This window comes from Capsaspora owczarzaki (genome assembly GCF_000151315.2).
Source record: "Capsaspora owczarzaki ATCC 30864 unplaced genomic scaffold supercont2.6, whole genome shotgun sequence".
In the NCBI taxonomy this organism is placed as follows: domain Eukaryota; class Filasterea; order Ministeriida; family Capsasporidae; genus Capsaspora; species Capsaspora owczarzaki.
This window is the reverse complement of record NW_011887297.1, coordinates 1,435,461-1,457,337: the sequence shown is the minus strand read 5'-3', so window position 1 is coordinate 1,457,337 and position 21,877 is coordinate 1,435,461. Positions and strand designations below refer to the sequence as shown.

General features: G+C 54.8%; 9 protein-coding genes and 1 non-coding gene across 10 annotated transcripts; 6 read left to right on the top strand and 4 right to left on the bottom strand.

The window, feature by feature from the left end:
• The first annotated feature begins 178 nt into the window (after positions 1-178).
• CAOG_04453 (mepce protein) lies at positions 179-1,895 on the top strand. Its single transcript, XM_004348231.2, has 4 exons — positions 179-846; positions 929-1,343; positions 1,428-1,699; positions 1,813-1,895. The coding sequence occupies exons 1-4, from the start codon at positions 201-203 to the stop codon at positions 1,857-1,859; spliced, it is 1,380 nt and encodes a 459-aa protein (XP_004348281.2). The 5' UTR covers positions 179-200; the 3' UTR covers positions 1,860-1,895.
• On the bottom strand, positions 1,884-3,575 carry CAOG_04452 (hypothetical protein; the record flags this gene model as incomplete). Its single annotated transcript, XM_004348230.2, has 5 exons — positions 1,884-2,024; positions 2,173-2,214; positions 2,481-2,693; positions 2,770-2,879; positions 3,377-3,575. The coding sequence occupies 5 exons, from the start codon at positions 3,573-3,575 to the stop codon at positions 1,884-1,886; spliced, it is 705 nt and encodes a 234-aa protein (XP_004348280.2).
• A 430-nt stretch (positions 3,576-4,005) lies between these two features.
• CAOG_04451 (hypothetical protein) lies at positions 4,006-4,830 on the top strand (the record flags this gene model as incomplete). Its single annotated transcript, XM_004348229.2, has 3 exons — positions 4,006-4,279; positions 4,348-4,594; positions 4,683-4,830. 3 exons carry the CDS (start codon positions 4,006-4,008, stop codon positions 4,828-4,830), a joined length of 669 nt encoding a protein of 222 aa, XP_004348279.2.
• Positions 4,802-6,673, bottom strand: CAOG_04450 (NAD-dependent aldehyde dehydrogenase; the record flags this gene model as incomplete). Its single annotated transcript, XM_004348228.2, has 3 exons — positions 4,802-5,797; positions 5,927-6,181; positions 6,356-6,673. The coding sequence occupies 3 exons, from the start codon at positions 6,671-6,673 to the stop codon at positions 4,802-4,804; spliced, it is 1,569 nt and encodes a 522-aa protein (XP_004348278.1).
• Positions 6,674-6,827: 154 nt separating this feature from the next.
• CAOG_04449 (endonuclease III-like protein 1) lies at positions 6,828-8,315 on the top strand. Its single transcript, XM_004348227.2, has 2 exons — positions 6,828-7,290; positions 7,402-8,315. Exons 1-2 carry the CDS (start codon positions 6,846-6,848, stop codon positions 8,193-8,195), a joined length of 1,239 nt encoding a protein of 412 aa, XP_004348277.1. The 5' UTR covers positions 6,828-6,845; the 3' UTR covers positions 8,196-8,315.
• CAOG_04448 (hypothetical protein) lies at positions 8,280-13,352 on the bottom strand. Its single transcript, XM_004348226.2, has 5 exons — positions 12,246-13,352; positions 11,919-12,041; positions 11,499-11,826; positions 9,740-11,386; positions 8,280-9,646 (listed from the first exon to the last, which is right to left on the bottom strand). Exons 1-5 carry the CDS (start codon positions 13,323-13,325, stop codon positions 8,364-8,366), a joined length of 4,461 nt encoding a protein of 1,486 aa, XP_004348276.2. The 5' UTR covers positions 13,326-13,352; the 3' UTR covers positions 8,280-8,363.
• Positions 13,353-13,631: 279 nt separating this feature from the next.
• On the top strand, positions 13,632-14,938 carry CAOG_04447 (smad nuclear interacting protein 1; the record flags this gene model as incomplete). The annotated part of the gene is made up of 4 exons (XM_004348225.2): positions 13,632-13,644; positions 13,708-14,322; positions 14,502-14,554; positions 14,663-14,938. The coding sequence occupies 4 exons, from the start codon at positions 13,632-13,634 to the stop codon at positions 14,936-14,938; spliced, it is 957 nt and encodes a 318-aa protein (XP_004348275.2).
• Positions 14,939-15,123: 185 nt separating this feature from the next.
• Positions 15,124-15,206, top strand: CAOG_09606. The gene has a single exon. It is a non-coding gene; the product is annotated as a tRNA-Leu (tRNA).
• A 2,276-nt stretch (positions 15,207-17,482) lies between these two features.
• Positions 17,483-20,118, top strand: CAOG_04446 (sestrin 1; the record flags this gene model as incomplete). The annotated part of the gene is made up of 5 exons (XM_004348224.2): positions 17,483-18,950; positions 19,066-19,221; positions 19,345-19,579; positions 19,700-19,805; positions 19,912-20,118. The coding sequence occupies 5 exons, from the start codon at positions 17,483-17,485 to the stop codon at positions 20,116-20,118; spliced, it is 2,172 nt and encodes a 723-aa protein (XP_004348274.1).
• An 85-nt stretch (positions 20,119-20,203) lies between these two features.
• Positions 20,204-21,286, bottom strand: CAOG_04445 (hypothetical protein). Its single transcript, XM_004348223.2, has 4 exons — positions 21,133-21,286; positions 20,876-20,993; positions 20,610-20,758; positions 20,204-20,489 (listed from the first exon to the last, which is right to left on the bottom strand). The coding sequence occupies exons 1-4, from the start codon at positions 21,262-21,264 to the stop codon at positions 20,316-20,318; spliced, it is 573 nt and encodes a 190-aa protein (XP_004348273.1). The 5' UTR covers positions 21,265-21,286; the 3' UTR covers positions 20,204-20,315.
• Positions 21,287-21,877: the final 591 nt, after the last annotated feature.

Here is a 21,877-nt window from a genome sequence, read left to right as displayed (position 1 = left end):
ATTTTAACGCGATTGGGACCGCAGAGAGAAATACAAAAAAAGCGACGAGGGACGACGAACGAAAGGGATTTCCGTGCGTTGAACTTGTACTGATTCCTTCGACCGCTGCTGCTTGGAGCAGGAGCACGAAGGCCAAGGTTTAGTGAATAGATTTCAATTGAGAATTCTCAGTCGTGATTTTGCAACTGTGCTCGCAGATCATGGCCGACGAAGAAGACTCTGACCAAGAATCGCCGCTCAATCCGAGCAATCCGGCTGCTGCTGCCCAGCAACGGAAATCCAAAAAGCGAAGGGGCCACCGTGGGCGAGGAGGCAGAGCTACCGTCAAGCGCGAACGTCTGGACGAGGATTCCCCGCATGCGGCGGGCGAGATCGAGCCCAGTAGCGGAGGACGAGAAGTGGCTTCAGCTGATGACGATCGCCGCCACGAGGACCAGGAGGCAACGGCGAACGAGACACCCGATACTCCAAGCCTGGCATGCGGTGAATCTACTGCTACGAAGTCGACCATCAGCGACGTCACGCAATCGAACGCGACAACCATGCGCGTCGCTGTCGTCGGGAAGGCAATCCAAGCAAAAGCTTCTTCTGAAGCAGCTGCGAATCATCGCTCACTACCACCCGCAACCTCAATGCCAGCAAGCGCAAGTGGCTACAATCAAGGCTCTGAAAGTCACTCTCACGCTCGCGAGGTGTTTCCCTATGGCAATTACCGCGAGTACTATGGATACCGCACGCCGCACCACACGCAAGATCCAAGGCTGCAAGCCATTCCGACAGACTGTCTTGCTGGCAAAGCAGTCCTGGATATCGGATGCAACTCTGGCCTGCTGTCTCTGGAGCTTGGTACGATTTGGGGGTGGATGTGGGGAGGGGAGTGTTGCGTGTCAGTTTCTTTCATCTTTGCTCACTCAACAACTGTTCGCAGTGCGTCGGACCCGACCAAGTCGCTTCGTCGGGGTGGACATTGACGAAAAGCTTATTGCTGCTGCCATCCGACACCGCGAGTGGCTCAAATCAACCGCAGCTCTCTCTGTCGTGCCCAGCACACAAACGGCGCAAACTTCGGCTCGACGACCCGTCAATTTTCCCATTTCGTTGGCCATGAGCCATGGAGCACTGACTGGAAAACTGCACGACATGCTGCAGACTCTGAAACACAAGCAGCAACATAGTACAGGGAGACACCGCAAGTCGGCCGCCCATGAGCAAGAGACAAACCCGCTTGCTGCTGTCGAGCTGGATCCCATCTTTGATTCGGTCGAGTTTTACCCGGGCAATGTCGTGGACGATCAGGGCCAGCTGCCGATGCTTGCCGCCAACCGTTTCGATACAGTTTTATGGTAACCCGACAATTGGATTGCTTTTTTTTGGCTCTCTCAACCTACATCGACCTGACTTGAAGATTCTAACTTTTGCACGATTAGTCTAAGCGTCACCAAATGGATTCACCTCAATTGGGGTGATGAAGGCCTGCGAGACCTGTTTGCCCGCATCTGTACATGGCTGCGGCCTCAAGGCGTTCTGATTCTTGAGCCGCAACCTTGGAAGAGCTACCACAAAGCCAGCAAGACGAGCGACGCGGCAAAGAACCACTATCAAACAATCCAACTCCGCCCAGAAGACTTCCCATCGCTGCTGGAACAAGCTGGATTCACCGTTACCGTTCTGGCTCAACCAGACTCACCAGCAGGTCAAGGTAAAAACCCCAAAAAACGTTCGTTTGATGGTGTCAAAAAGCACAACGCACGCTGCCAACAACGATACTGACCTCTCACATTGCCAATACGATGCTGCCGTTGGACAACTCAGGTTTTGCAAGAACATTATATTCGTGCCGCAAAAAGCAACCAACGTGACGTTCACCAACAATAAAGACATGTTCAAGCACGGAAGAATTCCTCGAGCGAGCCAAGGTAGTCGCGGTAGAGCTTGCCTTCATGTTGTTGGGCGACGCGGAAGGTGTACTCGACAAAGTCCTTGGTGTCGCGGGCGAGAATGTTACGGAGGGGCTCGGAGACAGTCTGCCACAGTCGAAGAGAGCGATTAGAGAAAAACAACAACAACAACAACAACAAAAAAAAAACCCCAAGAAAAACCAAGAGGACTGAGCGAACGCGTTCCGAAAGATACAAGCATAATTATGCCACAACAACATCACAAAAACCATACCTCAGGGAGAGTATCAAAGTTGCTCTCGCCAAAGTTCTCGTAAGTGGGAGTAGTGCAGGCCTCCTTGACTCGGTCGTTGGGGACGACGCGAAGGGACGAGTCATGAAGCTCAACGTTGTACACGAGCGAGTGGCCGACCTGTTGGCGAAGCAAAACAAACAACAAACAAACAAACAAACAAACAAACGTTCGTCAAAACATGGTTCAACAAGGAGCTTTTCTGCCAAGGCATCTCACTGGCAAAGCATGCCCAAAGCAACCCCCCCCCCCCGCCCTCCCAACAAGCGAACGTAGAATACGATACGTACATCCTTCTTGGAAATGGCGACGGAAACGACGTACGAGTCGGAGGCAATCTCGGGCTCGTCATCTTCCTCTTCCTGCTCGTTCTCCTCCTCATCCTCTTCCAGCTCGTCGTTGATGGACTGGTTGAGCTGCGCAGTGTGGAAGTACGCGGTCATGACGCGGTCGCCGACGGTGGCGCGCAGAATGACGACTTCCGAGTTCGGAGCGTTCTCGACCTAAACAGACATACAGGATGGTGAGAGGTGTTGATCAGTGTGCAATCTCTGTCTCGCTTGTGCTGTGCTGCCTTACAGTGACGTTGGCATTCTTGAGGCTGGCGGGGATCTTGGGCTCTGCCTCAACGTTGTTCTTCTCGTACTCGAGCTCGGAGGCAAGCTCAGTGCGGAGGGCGTTCAGTTCCTCTGTGTGTTCCAAGTTCCCGTTCACAAGATGAGCAAGAATCGCAACAATGAGTGCAGGTCAAACAGTGGACAGCGGTGCATCCGATGTGTGTATGTGTGTGCATGTGTGGACTGTGGAGAGTGGTGGCACATGGTCGAGGTCCCTCAACGCGAACGAGATCAACGTTGCTTGGCTCCTTCACAACGACGATCGTCTTTGTGAATGTGACCAGGCGTCAGAGTGATTGTAAACAGAGCAAAGAGAAGAGAGGGAAGAGAGGGAAGAGAGGGAAGAGGGAAAGGCTTTGTGCTTGTAAGCCAAGACATTTAGAACAAGCGAGACAGTGAAGATGAAGAAGAGAAAGGGATCTTGTCGATGGACGTGAGGCGATCAGAATCATCAAGAATGGAGAAGATGAGTAGATAGACAGAGGAGAGAGATGGAGATGGATGATGGGGTGAGGAGTACTGGGGGGGGGGCTGCGAAGGGGAAAGGGAAAAAGCCACGAGGAACGCACGCTGGTTGGCCTTGGAGCTGTATGCGCGGGCAGCGACGGCAGCAGGGGTGACTGCAGCAACACGGGCAGAGGCAGTGGCAGAGACGGTGGAGGCGACAGGGAGCGTGGCGGCGGCGGCGATCGAGACGGCGGCGGCGGCTTGGCGGGAAGCGGCAGAGGCGAGCGACTTGGCAGCGAGACCAGAGACAGTGCGCAGCATGATGATGATGATGGTTAGATGTGTAGATTCACGACTGAGCCAGAATAAAATACAATAAACAAACAATAGGGGCATGTCTGAGACGCTCAACATCCAATGCAAAGGGTGTCTGTTGTGAGGTTTGCTTTGAGCTTTCCATTCAGAACACAAAGCGCGTTCAAACCTCAGATTGCGCTCAAAAGTGTGCATTCGATCTACTTGAGCTGGACACACTTGAACCATCCATGGTCGGCTTCACGATTGTTGCGGAAGGCAGAAGGTTGACGCAAAAACGACAAGTCCCGCTTCTGAGCTGTCCAGTTCGACTGCACGTACTCAGATCGTTGACCACACATTCATGTAATAGTACGCTGACTAAAGACCTCACATCCAGCCCAGTCCCATTTGCTTTTTGGTTGCGCTTGCTTGCTGTTGGTGTTTGGTTTTCGGAATGGCTCAGATTGCTGCGATCGCGGGTGCACGCCAGCAGCGTGAACAGTACCGCGCAACCGGACTCGCCCAGACACTGCCAACGAGCGCACAGTCCAGTGCTGCTGCCATTGCTGCGAGCGCCGGCCGAGGAGGAGGGCTCCCGTCTGCGACCGAGATCGAGGCTGCCCAGCAGTCGCACGCGCTCGAGCGGCAGTCGCACGCAGTCAGCGAAACCGATCGCGCCACGCTGCACCACGTCCTCGAGCCGTTCTCGCAGCACATCGGTGGCAATGGTAAGCCGAAGGGAGTCTGAGTGGAGGACGGAGCGATCAGTGCCTCACTGTTGCGTTTCGTTGCTCAGAGTCTAAGCACTTGAATGCTTCGTCGTCGTCACATCGATCGGATTTAGCAAGTAAATGGTACGCCGAGCTGTCGCGTCTGGCGCGCATTGAAGAACGCTCCGACAGCAACCACAACGAGCTCGGTATTCCCAGCCAGCGATTGTGCTGCAACGTTCGTTGGTCGAATTCCAGTTCAAGTTCGCTGGAATGGTGCACTCGCCACTGCAACATGAGTCTTCAACTCCGACTCGTGGATGGGCCCGATCAGTAAGACCACGAAGGGATGGAGTTTATTGCTTGTTTCGTTTATGCCAACGTTTTTCCCTCGAACTCACTCTTGCTTGCCTCCTCCTAGAACACTCATCCCATCCACGTCATTCTCTTGCGAACTGGAAACAATCACCGCCGAAACAATTCCAATGGATTACATTCAAACCAAGATTTGGCCAGTCATTCAGTCAACCGCTGCTTCGACTACACGCCGGACAACGAAACATACTTGACCTCGAGGTACTCCTCGAGACCGTGGTGTGAACCCTCGCGACCCAGGCCGGACTCCTTGATGCCACCAAACGGCGCCACCTCGGTTGAAATGGTGCCATCGTTGACACCGACCATACCCGTTTCGAGACCCTCGGCGACACGCCACACGCGGCCCATGTTCTGCGCGTAAAAGTAGGCAGCCAAGCCGACAGACGTGTTGTTGGCCAGGCGGATGACTTCTTCTTCTGTCTTGAATCGGAATAAAGGAGCCAGGGGACCAAAGGTCTCTTCGTGCGCACAAAGCATCTGGTCGTTCGCGTTTCCGATGAGCGTTGGCTCGAAAAAGAGTTTGCCCGCAGAATGACGCTTGCCACCGCGAAGCAGCACGCCGCCTTTCGACAGCGCGTCCTGGACATGCTTTTCAACCTTCTCGACCGCCTTCTCATTGATCAGCGGGCCCTGAGTAACGCCAGAGGTAAAGCCGTCGCCCACAATCAACTGCTTGGCCATGGCATCGCCGAGAGCCGCAGCAAACTTGTCATAAATGCTGTCCTGAACGTAGATACGGTTGGCGCAGACACAGGTCTGTCCGGCATTGCGGAACTTGGATGCAATCACACCCGCCACGGCTTGCTCAATGTTGGCGTCGTCAAACACAATGAAGGGCGCGTTGCCACCGAGCTCCATCGTCACCTTCTTGACAGTGCTCGCGCCTTGCCGCATGAGCAGCTTGCCGACGTTGGTCGAGCCGGTGAAGGAGAGCTTGCGGACCAACGGGCTCTCGGCCAGCTCACGGCCCACAGCAGCAACGTGCGTGTGCGTGGTGACCATGTTGAGCACGCCCGGGGGAAGGCCCGCGCGGGTTGCCAGCTCACACAGCGCCAGGGCAGACAGCGGGGTTTCCGATGCCGGTTTGACGACCGCCGTGCAGCCTGCAGCGAGCGCCGCTCCCACCTTGCGCGTGATCATTGCGTTTGGAAAGTTCCACTAGATGGATGTGATAGTGTGGTAGTTGACGAGAAAGAGCAAGAGGGGCCAAAAATCAATAAAGGCAAAGTCAACCGAAAGTGAACAACAAAACAATAGCCTTTCGTCTGACACCAGGGTTTACTGTACCGGAGTGATCATGGCGGCAACACCAACGGGCTGCTTGAGAACAAGAATCCGCTTGTTCGGGCTGGCTGCCGGAATGGTCTCGCCGTAAACGCGCTTGGCTTCCTCGGCAAACCATTCAATGAAGGACGATCCGTAGGCAACCTCGCCACGCGCTTCCGCCAGCGGCTTGCCTTGCTCCGCTGTGAGGATGATTGCCAGATCGTTTTCGTGTTGCTTCATGAGGTCGAACCAGCGACGCAAGATTTGCGAACGATCCTGCGTTTCAACAAAAACCAAATCCAGAATGTGAGTCCGACGACCTTTTTGTTTTTCTGAGGCGTTTTTCATTGACAAAAGTTGACTTTGTCAAATGCAAACAAATGCACTTGTTCAATGTGATTGAGGAGTCTCAGAAGTAGGGAACGAAGCGTTTTTCATCCACAACCTGACCTTGGCAGTGCGGCGGGCCCATGGGTGCCACGCGTCGTGCGCTGCAGTGATGGCTGCAGTCGTGTCCTGCACGGTGAGCTCTGCCACGGATGCCAGATGGGCGCCCGTCGACTTGCTCGCCACGTCAAAGCGAGCGCCGTCCGCAGCGCCCGTCCACTTGCCGTTGACGAACGCGTCCGACCGGAGCAGCTGCGGGTCTTTGACGGCGTCCAGCAGGCTCTGTGCGATCAGTGCCTTGCTGCCACGGCTGAGCTGCACTGCGGACGACGAGAACTGCCGCACAAGCAGAAGCGACCCGCGATGCGCTGCGAATTGCATTGGTTGAGACGTTCTAAGAATTGACAGGCAGCAACGGAACGAAAAGAGGATTGCGTAGACTGGTAAAGCAGCTCGATCAGACAATAATACCAACGCCATGCTATTGACAGCAACCCCTTCGACTGCATGTCAATACTCGGAAACTCAGACCAGTCCTCAGTTGAAACCCGAAATGCCGCTCCTGCGAGTAAGACGCGACCACGGCTCGGACGACCATCCGACCGATGCGAGTCCAATAGCAAGAAGTTCGAGTGAAGCCATGACTGATGCAGGTCGGCTGAGCAAGAAGCCGCGATGGACGTCCAGCAGCGACGCGATCGGAGATACCACTGTCAAACCGGCGATGCATGATGACCTGAGAGCGCCCGTGCAAATCCCGGCTCCTGCAACGCGGGGAATGGCTGCACAGTCTCCAAGCAATGCATCGAGCCCAGGGAGAGCGTCATCGCGGCGGCGCGCGCCCGTTACTGTCGCCTATGACGACCTCGACGAGGACGATGACGACGACCCCGAGGAGGACTCTGACTCTGACTCGGAAGCACAATCAACGAAGGGAATCACGTCTAGCAGGTCTCCCTCAAAGTCAAGCAAATTAAAGGTGGAAGCGACGCCGCATGGTAAAGCTTCGCTTTGCGCCGATTTGGAGTTGACAAAGTGCAATTCTGGACATTTTTTCCTGAGCGTGGTTGAAAAAGACTTACATCGTGACAATGGCCCTTGAACAACAGGCGCGCGAATCCCAAGCCACTTCCTTGAACAATTGACAAACATCCAGGAAATGCGGGCAGCGAGGAACGCGCCAGTCGACGTGATGGGTTGCGAGCGACTGGCAGACACGACGTCCTCTCCCGAAACGTACCGGTATCAGGTGCTGCTGTCGCTCATGCTTTCGGCGCAAACCAAGGACGAGATCACTGCAGGTGCGATGAAGCGCTTGATTGCCCACGGCTGCACGCTGGACAATATTTTGGCGACACCTGTCGACAAGATTCAGGAGCTCATCTACCCGGTCGGCTTCCACCGTCGCAAAGCCGAGTACATTCTCGAGACGTCCCAAATGCTCAAAGACAGCTTTCACGGCGACATCCCTTCCACCATCGAAGGCCTAGTGTCCCTGAAAGGGGTTGGCCCAAAAATGGCCCACATTACGATGGACGTTGCCTGGCAGCAGATGGTTGGTCTGGGCGTCGATACGCATGTTCATCGCATCGCAAATCGCCTCAAATGGGTGTCCAAGGAAACTAAAACTCCCGAGGACACGCGCAAGGCGTTGCAAGAGTGGATGCCGCGCGAGTACTGGCCCGGGCTGAATGTGCTCCTCGTTGGCTTTGGCCAGACAATTTGCCGCCCCGTCAACCCTCGATGCTGGGATTGCTTGAACCTGCATACATGCGCCTTCGCCCGACGGCCGGAAACACGAGCACGCATTAAAAAGCATCGCCAAGAGCAGGCAAACATGCCGCCCGAGCCGTCCCAAGATCACAAGCCAGTTCTCGTCAAGAGCGAGGAGCACGGCTTGTGATTGCCCCCCCCCCAAGCATGTAATACACATTTCAACATAGCGTACTTTTACCAAGCTTGTCACAATCAAATCGATAAAAAATGTACTTGTACCAATCTTCAATAACAACACAACATGGAATCGAAACAGAAAACAAAAAAAAAAAAAAAAAAAAACAGCATCGACCTTTTAGCGGGACAGGGCATGCATCAAACGACTCATCAGCAGCTTGATCTCGTCGTTGGAGGGCGCTGCGGTGAGTTGGAGCAGGGTAGATTCAAACGGCATGAACAGGTGCTTGGGCTCGCTCTCTGCCAGCAAGCCAAGCAGAGAAATCGCGCGGGTGACGATGGCCACCATTTGAGCCCGCTGCTCCTCTGGTTTGATGCCTGCTTGTTGCGTGGCAGGCGACCGCAGCAGCCGGATGAGCGTGGGGATGCAGCCGTTGACCTGGCCAACGCAGGTTCGGAGCCGACCACGGTGTGTTGCCAGCTGGGAGAGAATCAGCAACGTGACGTGGGCCAAGGCAGGCTCGAGGCGGAGGCCATGCTCAACGAGGTATTGGGACAAATTCGTCAGGAGGGCCGGCGAGAGTTCCGACAGCACGCCAAGATTCGCATCAGAGGCAGAGCAGTGCAACAGGACTGACAGCAAAATGTCAGTGGTGTCGGATGGCCGGGGATCCTGGCCGCCATCCTGAGGCGGAATGGAGGCACGAAGGTTGGCCACCACACCGCTGATGAGTCGCGCTGTGACTTCTGCGCCGTATTGGCACAAGTCGGCAGACACGGCCAAATTGCCCAGAGACACAATGCTGTTCATAGCCAACGCCGTGTCGGTGCTGTGCAGCTGCTCAGCGAGCAAGCCCATGAGACGAGCATTGCTTGCGACGACCACTCGCTCAACCGCCGAAAGGAAGGTCAAGCCGCGGACAATGTTGGAGATGCTTTGGCAACGTTCGTGCAGCAGCAAAATAGACGGTGGGACGGGACAGAAGGCAGTCAGTTCATCGCCAAGGATGGATTGCGTGCCTTCGGATGAAATAGTATCCGCGAAATCCAACGAATCCAGGCCCGACACTCGCTTGGAAGGGCGGTCAGTGTCAAGACTGGCGGCCGCCGGACGCTTGCCTGGCGCACGATGCTGGCGAAAGTCCAGGTAGGCGCTTGACGAGGTGTCCAGAGGCGCACCCGCCGCCAAATCCAGCGGCGTTTGAATGTGCGCGAGGTGCACGGAAAGTGCTGCAATGGTCCCGGCGTTCCCATCAAAGTGTCCTCCAAGGGTTTCTCCAAGTGCCATCCTGTTCTTGAGCCAGTGGTCGACCAGAATGTCAACCAATCCAGGGAATTCGGCGAGCGCAAACGTGTCCTGATCGGTGAATAGCCAGACTGTGAGCGCGTTGAGAGCCCAAGTCGAGTCTGCAAGCATGCCCGAGCTCAACGAGTTTAAGAGCTTTTGGGGAGCGATCGGATCTGGGAGAGCAAAAAAGAGACGAATAGCACAAAAGGCAAAAGTCTGTCAGCAAACAATCACACACAAAAGGAGCAACCACAATTGAATCCTACCTCGAATTTGCTTGCGATGCAGGCGGTGCTTGGTGATGTCTGGTTGGTAAAACTCGATGCCAGGTACGCTTGGCGGCGTGAGGGATTTGTTCCCGAGTGCAGCAGCCGACGCTTGGGAGATAAAATCGTTAATGTTGAGCCTTCGGGGACTGGGCAACGCCTCGAGTTGAGTCAACGGTGGAGGGGGTGTGTTGACTAGACTGGCAACTGGGCTCTGCACCATGGGTTGCTTGCCCTGGAGAGTTGCGACAAGCTGAGCGGGTGTCATGCGCTTGTCGGTTTCTGCCTGCATTCGTTGGAGCTGGGCGAGCTGCTGCGACTGTGTTATCAGCGCCTGTGCCTGTTGCGATGTTTGGGCTTGAGCTTGAGCTTGAGCTTGAGCTTGAGCTTGAGCTTGGGCCAATGCTTGCCGCTGCTGCAAAAGTTGGAGCAACTGCTGCTGTTGTTGCTGCTGTTGTTGCTGCTGTTGTTGCAATTGTTGCAGCTGTTGCTGGTGTTGCTGTAGTTGTTGCTGGTGTTGCTGTTGTTGCTGCTGCTGTTGCTGTTGTTGTTGTTGCTGTTGTTGTTGCTGCTGTTGCTGCTGAATCAACAACTGCTGCTGTTGCAATTGCTGAATTTGCTGGAGCGCCGACGATGGGGTGGCAGTTGATGCAGCCTGACGTTGCTGCAAAAGCTGTTGTAGCTGAGCTGCCGTGATTTGGGACGCGGATGCTGGTTCAGCGGGCTGCGGAGGTTGTTGTTGTTGTTGTTGTTGTTGTTGCTGCTGCTGTTGTTGTTGTTGTTGTTGTTGTTGCTGCTGCTGCTGCTGCTGGAGCACCAGCTGCCGCACTTGCAGCAAGAGCTGCGGATTGGATTGGGTTCGAGCAAACCGAATTAACGCTTCTAACGACGTGGCATTCCCTTGGTTTGGAGCACCCAACAAAGCGGCAAGAGCTGCAGCAGTAGCAGCGCTATTGTTCGCGCTGCTAGCGGTAGCAGCGGCAGGGCTTGGCTGATGAGTCGCCTGTTGTTGCGGCAACCCTTTGACAGGGACGGGCGCAGCGCGAGGCGGGGGCATGTGCCCTTCGGCTGCAGGGCCAGGCGTGGAGACAGGGCCGGGCGTGGACACTGAATTGAACGCGACAATCGATCCCGCCGGAGAAGGGGCCGAGAGCGACGAGATCATGGGGCTTTGGCCAGGACCGGGGCTGGCCATGGTCGAAGCCGGATGCGGACTTGGCGCCGTGAACGATCCGGCACGCGGACTGGGCCCGTCAAAGTTGATCGAGGCCGATCGAGCGGACGATGGAGTAAGGCGCGCGGAAGCGGCAGGAGGCGTCATCGCGGCGTCGCCAGAGGCCGATGCGCCATTGACGGGTGTCGCAGGCGCGGATTGCATCGGCAGCACCCGCTGCTTGGCGCTCACATAAGGTTGCAAGCCAGCCGGCCCAAGATGGTCGCAAAAGCGCTCAAGGCATTTCTTGTAGTGGGTCCGCAAGGTGCTGGCGACGCCCGTTTGCGACAGGACGTCCAACCCAGCCGCCACATCACGCCATAGTTTACGTTCCCCGACCGCCTGTAACCCGCCACGCTCCACAACAAGCATGGCCAGCAAGTACAGATCGACGTCGCGCCCACACATGGTAGGGATGCGTTGCAGTGGCTCCGCTGTGGAAAACAAACAAAAACAAACAAGCGAAAACCAAAGGTGAGGTGAATCGCGCATTCGACAAACAGCGACAAAATAACAAAAACAAATGTGCAACTGTTGGAAACATACACGTGGTTCGAGAATATGCAACCAGGGCTTCGAAGAACGCTGCGCGTTCGTTGTCAAGGCCATCGCGAAGCGGGGTGATGGTCAGCGGACCTGCCTTACGAGGCGCGCTGTTCCCAGGCATGCTAAAGACATCATCGTTAACAGGAGTTGTGGCGTTGAACGGGGTGCCCACGCTTGCTGGTGAGGCCGCCATCGAAGGCGGTTTTTGCTGTTTCCGTTTGGCCTTGCTTTCGGCAGAGGAGGAGGCTGTTACTGGAGCAGCAGCGCTCGATCCCGGTGTTGAAGCAAACGGGTGTGCACCGGATGTTGGCATGTCGCCGAGTGAGTTCTGCGCCAGGAAAGAGCAGTATTTAGATTGAGCCAGTGCGCACACCAAAAACCAAAACCAACGCAACAAACATCTCGCAGCAGATCGCATACCATCGACAGCAGACTGGACCCAAACATGTCGTCCAGCTCCAAGTCTACGCTATCCATGATGAGCGCTTCCTTGATGTCGTAGAATTCAGAGCACTCTTGAGAGCAGAATTTGCCACCCGACGTCTGTTGTTGTCAACGATTGGTTCATCAATGTCAGAAACCCATTCATGAGCAACAGCCTTCCTCCCTCCCCTCGATTCCATCGAATGCGTTGATCAGATCCAGCAACATGCACAAACCACCCCTCTTGGCTACGAAACATGGACGTGGAACACCGGGGGAAACGAGCGAAAAGTTCAAGTACGATGAGTCAAGCGGCTGCCTTACCAATCGACCGCAGTGGCTGCACTTTGCGCCACCCGCCATGCCCGGGCTTGCGTGGTTGAACTCTGAGGACAGGGATGATGAGGACGCGCCTGCACGACCGAGGCCCGCGAGCGCTGGGTGTAGTTGCTGCTGCTGTTGCTGCGGTTTGATTGGAGCTGCTGCCGCCGCTCCACCACCTGCTCCACCCGTTGCTGCTGCTGCTGCTGCTGCTGACCAGCCTTGGAGCAGCGGATTGCTAGAACTCGCAGGTGAGCCCGTGCCACCTTGCAAGCCGTGCAGGATGCTGCTGCTGCTGCTCTGGGATGCGCCGGGGCTGTTATGGTTTGACGCCGCCGCCGCACGTCGCTGGCCCGAGTTGCCCCAGATCTGCTGGAAGTCGTCCATGCGCAGCGACTGCATGATGACGTCTGCCTGCTCGCGCGCGTTGACTGGCGGTGGGATGTTGGTCGACACTGGCGCAATGGCCGGCCTGCTCATGAGCTGCTGGAGCTGCTGGTGCTGGGCGTCGGCGAGCTGGGCGGCCTGCTCTGCCGCGACTTTTGCGTTGCCGGCCTCGGTGATCATCGACAGCCGCTGCGACTGCAGCTCGAGTGCCTGCATCGATGCGCTGCCAATCAGCTGCTGCTGCGTCGACACTGCCGGTCGCGACTGGAGTGCCTGCTGCAGTGCGTTGGCTTGGCGCATCTGTTCATTTAGCGTCTGCTCGAGTGTCAGCGTCGCCTGCTCAAACCCACTCTGCTGCTGCTGCTGTTGCTGCTGCTGTTGTTGCAGTTGCTGCAGTTGCTGTAGTTGCTGCAGTTGTTGCAGTTGATGTTGTTGTTGTTGCTGCTGTTGCTGCTGCTGTTGTTGTGGTGGCTGGGGCTGTTGGAGGCGTTGCTGATGCTGAGTGTGAAGCTCCTTCATCTGCCGCTGCACCTCCTCGACGTCCGCCTGCAGCTTGCGCTCGAGGGCCTGCAGCGCGGTCGTCTCGGCCTGGCTCACGCTGTGCTCGAGGCGCGATCGCACCATCCCAATCTGCTGTCGGAGCAGCTCCATTGCGTGAAGGCCAACCATGAACGGGTCTTCCCGTTTGAGTGGCATTGGTCGCGAAAAGAAAGAAAAAAAAAAGTGTAAGAAAAAGAACGAGACTGAGATTCCGAGTCTGAGAAAAGGCTGAGCTTTGGCTGAAGACTGGGATGAATAGTAAACCTGCTGCGTCAAGGGCAAGATGAATGGACGGATGGATGGAGGTCTTGTTGCATCTGGATCACAACAACAAGAAGACAACAATTTCTCGCTAAACCAATTCTTGCTCGGGTGAGGCACAACGCCCCTCCCCCCGAATGCGCATTCGATTCTCACGAACAAAACCCCCATTCGTAGACCTTGGAATCTGCTTCCCGTTGGATGGGAGCGTGGGGTAAGCAGCCGAAAAAAGAAAAAAAAAGAAAAAAAAAAGAAACAAATCCAGTCATTTTCTCAGAACCACAATCCTCAGCCAAATGTCAGGCCGAGATTACCGACAAAGCCGAGGCCGCAGCCGCAGCCGCAGCCCACCGGCATCGAGTCGAAGCCACAACAATCACCATCGCAACAGAAGCAGGAGCAGGAGCAGGAGCAGGAGTCCGCCGCCTACACACGCGCGACGTGGTGGAAACGACCGCTCTGGCGCCTCGAGGCAGCCGGTGGGAGGACGACTCGGGCCCAAGGAAGCATGGTTCGTCAAGATCATCCCGGTTTGACGACCGAGAGGACGCGGGCTCGTCCTGGGGCTCAAGCAGGGGCGGCGATTCGCGTCGAGGAGGTCGCGACCATGGCGATGATGCCAATGCCAATCCCAACACGACCGCGGTGCTACACACTGCGTCTGCCGACAAGTTTGTGTTTGACGCTTCGCAGATTGCCCCGGCCGACGGCACTGGCGCGTCCGGAGAGGCGGAAAAGAGCGTCGTGCAGCCCAATTTCGCGCTTTCTGGGGCACTTGCAGCCGAGACCAATACCTTCAACGGAGTGGTGCTCAAGTACGCCGAGCCGCTCGAGGCACGCAAGCCAAAGAAGCAGTGGCGCTTGTATCCGTTCAAGGGCGAGCAGTCGCTTGGTGAGTGTTGTGGATTGTGGCGTTGTTTTCCTGTGCTTTTGCTCGTCTTTGTCCTGCCGATATGACGACGACGCACAGGAGAGGGATAAGAAGGTTGGGTGTTGGGTGTTCCTTGATACTGCAGAGCAGAGATCATGTGTCTAACGATCGTTCTGTTTCTCGCCCCTACTTTTGCGTAGATGTGATTCCGCTTCATACCCAAAGCGCATACATGTTTGGCCGTGATCGCCAGGTATGGATACACTGAAGTGACAAGCTGCCTTGGCGATCGCCGTTCTGTTGACCTTTCTCTTCTTCACTCACTTCTTTTTGTTTTTGTTTTTTTTTTTCGCTCCCTCAGGTCGCAGACATCCCGCTCGATCACCCAAGCTGCTCCAAGCAGCATGCTGTTATCCAGTACAGACAGATGCCGCACGAGCGACCAGACGGGACCCAAGTCCTGCGCGTCAAACCGTACCTGATTGACTTGGACAGCGCGAACGGCACAACGCTCAATGGCAAGCGCATCGACCCGCGCCGATACTACGAGCTCCTTCTCAAAGACAGCATCTGCTTTGGGCTCAGCTCGCGCGAGTATGTCTTGCTGCACGACCAGGCGACCGAGGACGCCGATTAAAAGACGGAAACTGAACTGCCTGCTCCCGCTTTTGCTTTTCAATGATGGATTTTAATTAGTTTATTGGTTGGCATGGTGTTTCGGTGTTCGTTTCGGTTGCAAATCAGGTTGATTTGTCGTTTCTCAGATCGGACTTTTGCCGAGCCCCGTCCTTGGTTCGTATTGTCAAAAGCCCAACCGCATGGATTGCGTTGGTGGAGTGGTCAACACGCAGAACTTAAGATTCTGTCCTTCTCAAAGGTCGCGGGTTCGAACCCCGCACGCGGCTGTCTTTTTTTTTTTTTTTTTCGTGAGGATTGTTTTTTTTTTTTTGGAACCTCGCAGCTCTTTCCATGCCCACACTATGAATGTTTGCGGCTGAAAAGCAACATGTTGAGTTGTACTTGGGACGAGTGCCTCGTGTGTTTGTGGCTGCAAAAGGGAGCCGAACGCGGTCATTCTGATTGGCGGTTTTCACGTCGTTTGTTTCAACCAGCGCGCATACCGTCCGAAGCGATTCGAATTTTGTTTACCTTGCGAAATGGATGAACAAGGTATTTGATGACACACGGGGTCCGGGTGAGGCACGAATCAGTGGAGCGGGGAAACCGCATTTTCGCCGAGATGAGATTTTCAGCCACTGTTCCAGTCTCCTACAAGTCAAGTAACTGACATGCTGCTCTCTCAAGCCACTCGAGCATTTGCGGTTTGTTTTTTGTCGGTGTGGGCGATGCTGTCATTTCCAGCCACCTCTGTGTTGTTTGGTTTTTTTGTTTTTCTACCTCTCTCGCATTATGTCAATCCCACCTCCGCCCGGCCCTTCGATTCCCTTTCTCCGGTTGATCCCTTGTTCACCCTGACTCCCTTTCTCTCTCTCTCTCTCTCTCGCTCTCTCTCTCTACGAATACTTTTCCTTCGTTCTCCTTTCGCCAAAGCCAAAATCAGAATCGTTCTCAGCTCAGTTCATTTTTTTTTTTTCCCTATTACTATTGCTTTTGGCGCCAACTTTTGTAATTTTCATTTCTCTGACTCCTTTTTTTTTTTTTTTTTTCTTTTCAAAACCTCCATCAATTCGTCCCATTTCTCTGCCTTTGCTTTGCTTTTGATCGCTTGGAGAGGGAGGCAAGGGGGTCGTGGTTGGTCCAGATTTCCCCTAATTGCGGGGCTTGGATTGTGGCTAATCGCGACCGAGCGCACAGTGCCACGTTCGTCATTGTGCTTGTCGTTGATTGGCAGCATCTGTTGCCTCCCGTCCTCAGATGACTTTTCATCCTGCTCACTCGTTGATCCGCCCGTCACCGTAGCAGCAGCAGCAGCAGAGTGTGATATGATTTCGCTCGAGAGTGTTGTGGCACTCGTTCGCTTGGCTGCGCTCGACGATGCGTTGCAGTGCGATCGTTGTTGGACGTTGACACACAGTGTTGGATTTTTTGGGTTTTTTTCAATATTCCGCTTTTTTTTTTTTTGTTTCCTTCTTTGCCATCTTTTCGCGACTGTTTCGTTCCTCCACTCTGGTCCATCCCACGAGCAGTCGATTTTGCATGTCCTTCTCGCTCCCACACGGACGCGGACTGCGACAAGGACGACGAGATATGCGACCATCTTTGCATTACATTTTGGATGTCTTTTTTTTTTTCCCTTTCGCCTCTTTTTTTTTTTTTTTTGTTTTTTCGCCTTTCGCCACCCTTGGCCAGCGGTGGTTGGATCTGCCGCTCGATCACGTTGAGCAGGACAAAGTGTTTGCTCGCGTGCTGCTGCGATGCTTGGCGACGATGCGTTGAAGCACTGCGCGTTTTGTCGCCCCGACCGTGGCGCGCGTGTGGCTGCGCTTTTCCCTTTTCAGCGTTTTCCAGTGTCTTTTTGCATGGCTCGGTTTGACTGCCTTCCGCTGCGCTTGTCCATCCAACTCCGACGCCATTGCATTCCTCATGCTTTCATTACCCGGAATTGCTCGTCTGCACACTCGCAGCTCCACTCTATGGCGTGCTACCGCGGGGTGATTGGCCCCCAACACGGCAAATGGCTCAAAAAAACCATCACTTTTTTTTTTCCCTCCTTGTCATGCGTTTTTTTTTTTTAGTTTTTTTTGCCTCTGACTTTCCCCGATTCGTTCATTTCTCGCACTCTGCGGTCTTTCTTGTTCCTGGACTTGTTCTTCTTCAAACGCTTTTTTTGTATTCGTTTCAGTGGGTTGATGGGGGGGGGGGCGCAAACCTCGGTGTTCATTTGTGTTCAAATCCGCTTCATTCCGCTGTTTTCCCCCCGCCTCTCTTGCTTCTCGTTCCCTTCCTCTTTCTTGTTGTTGTTGCATATTTTCAACTCCCTTTTCCCCCCGTGTCACTCACTTTTTTTTCCAACATTCTGACATTTTCATTTTTGTACCTTTTTTTTTTCTTTTTTTTTTTTTCAGGAACCCACACTTTACACTTTGCAAAATTAGGCTGAAAAAAGAGACGCACACACACACGTTCGGCTTTTTTATCGGCTGCTCATCTGCATCCCAAACACGCGACCACTGAGCACCAAGTGACAACAACAACAACAACACACACAAATATCACAGAAATGACAACCACGGCGAGCGAGGTCGGTGACAGCTGGCCAAGAGCAGCTTCTCAGTCCCATCATGGCCACCACCACCATCACCACGAGCACCATCACGACGAGCACCACGAGCACGACCACGAGCACGACTATGCTCACGACCACCACCACTACGACGACGACCACGCATCCCACGACGACGACGCAGACCACCACCACCACAGCCACAACGCGCACCGCTCCGACCCAGGCCGAGCAAGCGAGGAAGACATTGCAGAGCACTTTTTGGGCGGCCTTCGAACGCGCGACTCTGCACAGCGCGCTCGTGAGCTCGACCGCATTGTCGCCTCCATTCTGCGATGGGCTGCACAGGCGACTGGCGCGGCGACGCCTTCGTCGCTCATTGCCTCGTCGCCGTCGCAGACCAACCTCCTCTTGTCGGGCGACTCGGCGGGCGGCAACGTCTTTGTCGTCAACCCTGCCGACGGCAACCTGCTCCTTGCCGACTCGGTCACCACGTCCAACGCCACATCACCGCACGACTCGACGTGCGCGTCTCCGGACGACTCGCCGTCCGCGGGCAACTCGCCGCCGCTCACTCCGCGTGGATCCGGCAGCCACAAGAGCGGCGATTTTGACGCATCCTTGAGCGCGCACCGACACAGCAGCAGCAGCAGCAGCAGCAGCAGCAGCCACCACGCTCATCACAGTCACGACCAGCACGGGCGCACCCACGGGCTGACGGGCCCCGAGCGCGCACGCCGATTGCTCAACATCCACCTCCCCTCGATTCTCCGCCTGACCACCGAGTGCCCGTTCGCGGATGTGCGCGACCGCTTCCAGCGTCTGCTCACGAGTCTGCGGGACAAGGCCATCTCGCTTCCGTACCGGCGGTACAACGCCCCGTCGCGCTTCATCCCCACGCCCAAGCTCATGCCGATGAACGAGGAGCCTGGCGCGGAAGCCTCGTACCAGGTGATGGTCGACAGCTTTTTGCACGACTGCCGCGTTTCGCACTTTGTGCGGGCGCTCAGCTACCACCCCACTTACCTTGCGGCCTTCCTTCACACCCACCACTTTATTCTTCGTGGCGACGGCCCGCTGCCAGCGCACTGGCGCAACTACATTGCCATCATGGCTGCCGCGCGCTGCGGCGTCAAGTACGTCGTGTCCGTGCAGCAGTCCACCTTCCTTGTCAACGGGGGCGACACCACTTGGCTGAAAGGCTTGGAGTTTGCGCCCGTCAAGCTGCAGAACTTGGACGAGCTCAACATGCTGCTCGCCTACCAGCCATGGCGCGTCACTGCCGAGCACATTCGCACGTTGCTTCGGGGCCAGGACAGCTGGTCGTTGGCCGAGCTTGTGCAAGCCATTGTTGTGCTGACGCACTTCCACTCTGTTTCAGCCATCGCTGCTGGTGCTGGCCTCACCCCCGAAGTTGATCTTGAGGGAGGCCATCTTTTCGCGACCGAGTCCGAGCGTGCAGAGCGTATGTAGTAGAATGCGGGTAGTTGGTTGATGAGGAGGTTGCTTTTTGGAAACATCGATGGCTCAGTTTTTTTTTTTTTTTTTGTTAAATCGTCGTCTTCCTCTGAATCGGACAGTCGCCGAGCAATTGAACTCATCGCAGGATGCTGTCGGCGACGCCACTGACAGCTCGTGGACTGCCGCAATGCTCCAGCGACTGAATGCTGTTGCTGGGGAGGCTGACGTGACTGAAGAAGAGAATGTCAAGAACTTTGAAAAGTCCGAAACCGAATGTAAGATCTGCGGGATTCTGTTTTTGTTTTTTTCGTTTCGCTGAAGCGTGCTGCTGGCAACGATGCAAGTCCATTCCAAAGAGCACTTGCTAACAACACTCTCTGCATCGCTCCTTTGTACAGTCAACACTGGCCACATCCACCACGCAGCCTCGGCCAGCGACATCAACCGCTTTATTCGCCGTCCAGACTTTGCCCACGAAGATTTCGACATCAAGTCGCGCGAGTACTCTGTCTTCCGGTACCAGGATTACTCGTGGGAGGATCACGGCTTCTCGCTGGTTGATCGATTCTACGAAAGCTGTGCCCAGTTGCTGGATCAGCAGTTTTCCATCGCCAAAACCATGACCTACGCCACGTAAGTGTTTTTTGTTTTCTTGTTGATTGTTTGGTGTTGCTGATATCCGAGTCGATGGCCTGTTCTTGTGTCGACTTGATTTCTCAATTTTTTCTTTCTGTGATTGATCGTTTTGTGCAGAATGGGTGGTCAGGGCGGCATCGATACCCAAAAGCTCCGTTATGCGGTGTGGTACTACATCACCCGTGTGAATGGCATTTTGCACGATGATTTCAACTACGGCACAGTATGTCTTGGTGATTTCGGTTGCTCTGTTTTGTGCTTTCTTCCGCCAATGCTTCGACTCATCCTATTTCCTCTCCTTTTCCCTTCTTCTTTGCCGCATTGTTCAGGTGAACGAGCTCCTGGAACGAGAGGTCAAGCTGTACATTAAGCGCCTTGCCTGCTCGCCCGCGGAAATCACTCAAGCAGAGTATGTGGCTGCCAGTCGAGGCTTGTTGCCCTCGGAAAAGATCCACATTGCTATTCTGGCCACTGAAGCGAACAAGCAAGCTGGTCTCATGTATGCTCTTCATGCGGTCATGAAGTACATGGCATAGTACCATCTATTTGCGCTTTTTCGGCTGCCGTTATTCTGTATCTCGTTATTTGCCCCTCCCCCTCCCCCTCGTCCATTTGTTCTGTTTCTCGATTGTGTTGTTATTTTTCGTGATATCTCCATATTATACGACATTTTTTCTTCATCGGCTGTTCGGCATAAGCAAGAAGAATGAGAAAACAAAATTTTAAAAGGCAATCATTGTGACTTTTTGGATTCCGCATTCGTGGCTATACTTTGTGAGCCAGATCCTGCTGATGATGCACCTGCAGCTGTTTGTGCACCGTCCGAACGTGCAGCGCGTGCCCGCGTTCGGAGCTCTGCTCGCTTGACTTTGACGAGCAAGTCAGCCGCCGTCTTCATCCAGACAACCTAGCACAGAAAGTAGAGCGAGATTCAAGTGAGACAATGGCACAATGCTCAGCTCAGGGAAAGTAATCACAGCTCTGTTGAGCGAACGGAGTGGGTGGGCGAGTTTGAAAATCAACTTACCACAAACAGAAGACTCGTCAGAAGCAACGGTCCAGCAAACACTGTCGAAATGAACAAACCATGGACATCAAAATACGCCTTTGCAGAGAACTGCTGCCAGTTGTCCACCGCCCACTTGTTCAAGTGCTCCGTCGAGTATGCAAGCACCACTGTGAGGAGCGAGGTTGAGTTGTCAGTTGAGGTGTTTTTCCCGTCAGTGCAAATCACCTCATCTTGCAGAGCTCAAACAATGGACAACCTCCCAATTTGTGTTTCGACAGACTTACTCAGAACGCAAAAGTACGTGGCTTGGAACGTCGAATGGCGGCGCGCGAACAGCGCAACAATAACGTTGAAGACGTGGAACGAGAGCAAGCCAACCAGCCACGGCTCCGTCCAGTCAGTCTGCGCTTATGATGAAAAACGGCATTCAACAAGAGAATCGAGGTCAGGGCTCCAATCCGAGCATCAGGGAGGCGGGCAGGGGCAATCGCGAAACGAGCAAGACGCAAAGCACTTGAAACCAACACTCGCATCGACGCACCTCGCGCAGGATGGCTGCAACGACAGAGTAAAACTCGTTATCTGGAACGTAGTGGGACGCAGCGTCGCCTGCATCGAGCACACTAGCGAATCGCCCACCAGCGTGTCGCACCGACTCAGATTCCCGCGCCATTGCTCGATTGTTCTCAAAAAAGCGACGACTGAGCTCGCGTCAGTTATTCACCATTACCAAATCAAAGTGATGCGATGAAACTTGGACGTCAGAAATAGAGAGCGAACGATGGCGGTCAACACATTAGTTTTCAATGCAAAGTCTCATAGAATAATAAAATCATTTGTTTATTCTTTTTTTTTTTTTTTTTTTTTTTTTTTTTTTTTTCCCTGCTTCGTTTGTTTGCTGCGCCACTGCTCGGATGAAGAGCCGCCTGTTGAACACACTGTTCAGCGGCGGCGGCGGCGGCGGCGGCAGTAATAACAACACTGCAGCCCAACATACGCGGCAGAACCAGCAGCAGCACTCGCGGCGGCAGCAGCAGCACGAGTCGGCGGGCGACGACTTTGACGAGCAGCTCGATGACGAACTCGACGAAGGCCTGATGTCCGACGACGACCTGGATGCAATGGAGCGCGACTATGCCTCAGCCCATGCTGCTGCCGCGCCGGGTGGTCCAGGACACGCCGGCAGTGCTGCGTCGGGCGGCAGTGCAGCGCCACAATCCAGCCATCAGCCTCTGGCCGCATCACCAAAATCCACCACCACCCCCGAACACCACCACCACCTTCCT

Excerpts from the sequence above, each read along its gene's own strand:
- CAOG_04449 (XM_004348227.2), top strand. The coding sequence starts at position 6,846 with ATGCCGCTCCTGCGAGTAAGACGCGACCACGGCTCGGACGACCATCCG. Across the intron at positions 7,291-7,401 it reads GGTGGAAGCGACGCCGCATG|GCGCGCGAATCCCAAGCCAC; the intron begins GTAAAGCTTCGC and ends CTTGAACAACAG.
- CAOG_04448 (XM_004348226.2), bottom strand. The coding sequence starts at position 13,325 with ATGCCACTCAAACGGGAAGACCCGTTCATGGTTGGCCTTCACGCAATG. Across the intron at positions 12,042-12,245 it reads GCAGCCACTGCGGTCGATTG|ACGTCGGGTGGCAAATTCTG; the intron begins GTAAGGCAGCCG and ends TGACAACAACAG. Across the intron at positions 9,647-9,739 it reads GCATCGCAAGCAAATTCGAG|ATCCGATCGCTCCCCAAAAG; the intron begins GTAGGATTCAAT and ends TTGCTCTCCCAG.
- CAOG_04453 (XM_004348231.2), top strand. The coding sequence starts at position 201 with ATGGCCGACGAAGAAGACTCTGACCAAGAATCGCCGCTCAATCCGAGC. Across the intron at positions 1,344-1,427 it reads CGTTTCGATACAGTTTTATG|TCTAAGCGTCACCAAATGGA; the intron begins GTAACCCGACAA and ends TTGCACGATTAG. Across the intron at positions 1,700-1,812 it reads AGACTCACCAGCAGGTCAAG|GTTTTGCAAGAACATTATAT; the intron begins GTAAAAACCCCA and ends TGGACAACTCAG.
- CAOG_04445 (XM_004348223.2), bottom strand. The coding sequence starts at position 21,264 with ATGGCGCGGGAATCTGAGTCGGTGCGACACGCTGGTGGGCGATTCGCT. Across the intron at positions 20,994-21,132 it reads TTGCAGCCATCCTGCGCGAG|ACTGACTGGACGGAGCCGTG; the intron begins GTGCGTCGATGC and ends TCATAAGCGCAG. Across the intron at positions 20,759-20,875 it reads CACGTACTTTTGCGTTCTGA|TGGTGCTTGCATACTCGACG; the intron begins GTAAGTCTGTCG and ends CGCTCCTCACAG.